At 36.0% G+C, this 2,699-nt stretch overlaps 1 protein-coding gene across 5 annotated transcripts; it reads right to left on the bottom strand.

Annotated features, from left to right (window-relative positions):
- Window positions 1-670: 670 nt before the first annotated feature.
- On the bottom strand, window positions 671-2,436 carry LOC131054793 (uncharacterized). 5 transcript variants are annotated; one of them, XM_059217950.1, is made up of 5 exons: window positions 2,176-2,436; window positions 1,889-2,086; window positions 1,735-1,803; window positions 1,586-1,635; window positions 671-1,079 (listed from the first exon to the last, which is right to left on the bottom strand). In XM_059217950.1, exons 2-5 carry the CDS (start codon window positions 2,020-2,022, stop codon window positions 838-840), a joined length of 495 nt encoding a protein of 164 aa, XP_059073933.1. In that variant the 5' UTR covers window positions 2,023-2,086; window positions 2,176-2,436; the 3' UTR covers window positions 671-837. The 5 variants fall into 5 exon arrangements, with proteins under 5 accessions (XP_059073933.1, XP_059073934.1, XP_059073932.1 ...); XM_059217951.1 differs by having other exon boundaries at window positions 1,605-1,635; window positions 2,176-2,434; XM_059217949.1 differs by having other exon boundaries at window positions 1,735-1,809; window positions 2,176-2,432.
- Window positions 2,437-2,699: the final 263 nt, after the last annotated feature.

Here is a 2,699-nt window from a genome sequence, read left to right as displayed (position 1 = left end):
CATATAGTTTTTAGAAAGAGGAATGGTGATATTTTCATCTATATTTCTTGTAACCCTACTTAAATCTCCCAAAAACATCTGCCTTGAATACCTTTCTACACAAATCTTCAGTCTTTTTTTTAGGAAAGTCTTAATGGAGAAGTGTTGCCACAAAGATTACCAGAATATTAAATTATTTTAATTTACATAAAAATTACTTTTAATGTATTGGTATGTAAGAGAAAGATATATTGATAAATAAAAATTATTACATTAGTGATGGTCTGCTGGGCGCCTCTGCCCAAGACAAAGTTAAAACTCTACGCAAGGCCACTAACCATAACGATCGGAAGAGGGTAAAAGTACCAGGCAAGGCATAAAGCTAAAACAAGCAACCCCTTCCACGGTTTTTCATCAGAAAATACACATAGACAGCATTATCTACTGTGGTTGGGAACATTATTTACGAAGCCCACATCTGAGGCAGCAAAACAACCTCCAAGATTGCAATTGGAAATCATCAATCTTAACTGTAATTTAATTTATTTATTTTCACCAAATTCCTTAATACTAGGGTTTCATTAAGGAAGTTAAAAGAACAGTAATATCTTATACTAGAGTATCATTTAGGAAGCTAAAAGAAGTTTAAAGGAACAACATTTTCTCTTCAAATCTATCTGAAATCCAAATATGAAAAGATAATCATTAAAAATGTCATATATATATATAAACTATGCCAGTGGTACATGATCTCTAAACGTATCTTATTTTTGTAGCATCACAGCAATATAGACCATGTGCTACTACATTTTCTTATTTAGAATGCCCTCATTCAGACTCTGTTTATGAAACCCTACACTACACAAAAAGAGAAAACAGTCTTGCAGGACTGCAAAGGAAATAATTCCTGCAAGCTCCACTATAAACTTCCACAACACCAGGAGGCTTCAGCTCTGCAGAAATGCGGTTTATTTGCTGAAAAGACAGATTTCTCGTTCCACTAGCGAAAATGGACACGGATCTCCTCTTTTGAGCTTCAATTGGCTTCCATCTACAGCTTGCGCTCTCCACGACAATAGCAGATCTCATTAGCCTGGAATCTGAAGAAAACGAAACAATACAATTATTTGAAACATAGTACCGAATTGAAAAAACTGTCTGAGAACAACCCAATTCGTTTTATAAAATCACAACTACCCAGTTGGATTACCTGCTCCAGATCCATGATCCATTATGTTCAGTCGGCCCTAAACTTGAAATTACCTAACTGATGCTACCTTAAAAAACCCTAGATGGCTCACCGGCTGAGTATCTCAGGCAAATCCAAATACAAAATACTAATATATTCTGGCGATAAACAATATCGCACGGAATTGAAAAAGCGAGACGTGAACTACCCAATTCGTTTTATATAATGACAAGTACCCAGTCGGTTTAACTGCTTCAGATCCGCGATCCATTACTTGGGGTTACCCTAAACTTGGGGTTACTTTAAAAAATCCCAGCCTAGTATCTCAGGTAAATTCAAAACTATAGAATTGTTTACAACATTGTACCGAATTGAAATAATTAGATGAGAACAACCCAAATCGTTTTATAAAATTACATGTACCCGGTTGGTTTACCTGCTCCAGATCCGGGATACACTTCTTCTTCCTGCATATCAATACACATTCTTCAGAAATTTGCCGCAATCTTATTTATAAAACATATAATTTGATAAACGGGCTTGAATATTTTAACGGGCTTTCATACCTGTACAGAGCTCTTGTCAGTTGACCTCTTGGAGCGGAATAATGAAGTTCAGTTTTGCACCCTTCAATACTGAGGCTAAAACATACATTTTTTAGATTAGTTTTAAAAATAATGTAAAGAACAACAACTCGTAAGAATCTGTCTGGCTACTTACATCTCTCTGGTTCTTTCTTCCGTTTCTCTCGCCCAGCGCCATTTTGGAAGCAGTAGAAGACTTTCTTGCCTTCCACAGGACCATGGCGCAGCAGCTCTGTCCACATATCGATCTCCCGTTCCACTGGCCTCCATCTGCTCAAAGCCCTCCTAACCCTTGCGCTCTCCACAACACTAGCAGATCTGATAAGCCTGGAATCTGAAAGAAACAAAATAATACAATTATTAACAAAATCGTACGGATCCAATTGAAAAATCCTAGATATGAACAACCCAGTTCACAAGTACCTGCAGCAGATCCGCGATCCATTGTGTTCTGCAGGCCAAAACCTTGAAATATCCTTAGTAACTGACATTACTTTTGAAAACCTAGAGAGCTCACCCAGCTGAGTACCTAGGGTAAATCCAAAGCCGATGGTAAGGAAACAAAAGAGATGGGAGGTATAAATAAGCAGAACGAGAGCGAGGGAGTTGGAGAGAAACGTGGAGGCAAAGTCAATAAATTTTGGTAAAAACAAAATTGTTGCGTGACAGAGAAGATACTGAAGAGGTAGGTTGTGGGTTGGGACTTCGGACATCACAAGAAATTATATGGGTTGGGTCTGGGACTTGTGATAAAAAGATTTTTTTATTTATTTACTTTTTGATGTGTATATTGAAATATTAATGTATTGAAATTTGTTTCTATTAAATTTTATGGTTAAGTTATAGTTTTTACATAAGATTTTTTTTTTAAATATTATCTAATTTAATTAGTGAAGATGATTTCAATCAATAAAAGTAAGATAATTATATATGAAGTGTAAATGCTA

This window comes from Cryptomeria japonica, chromosome 3 (assembly GCF_030272615.1).
Source record: "Cryptomeria japonica chromosome 3, Sugi_1.0, whole genome shotgun sequence".
Taxonomy (NCBI): Eukaryota; Viridiplantae; Streptophyta; class Pinopsida; order Cupressales; family Cupressaceae; genus Cryptomeria; species Cryptomeria japonica.
The sequence above is the reverse complement of the archived record's forward strand: the minus strand, read 5'-3'. Positions and strand labels throughout refer to the sequence as shown.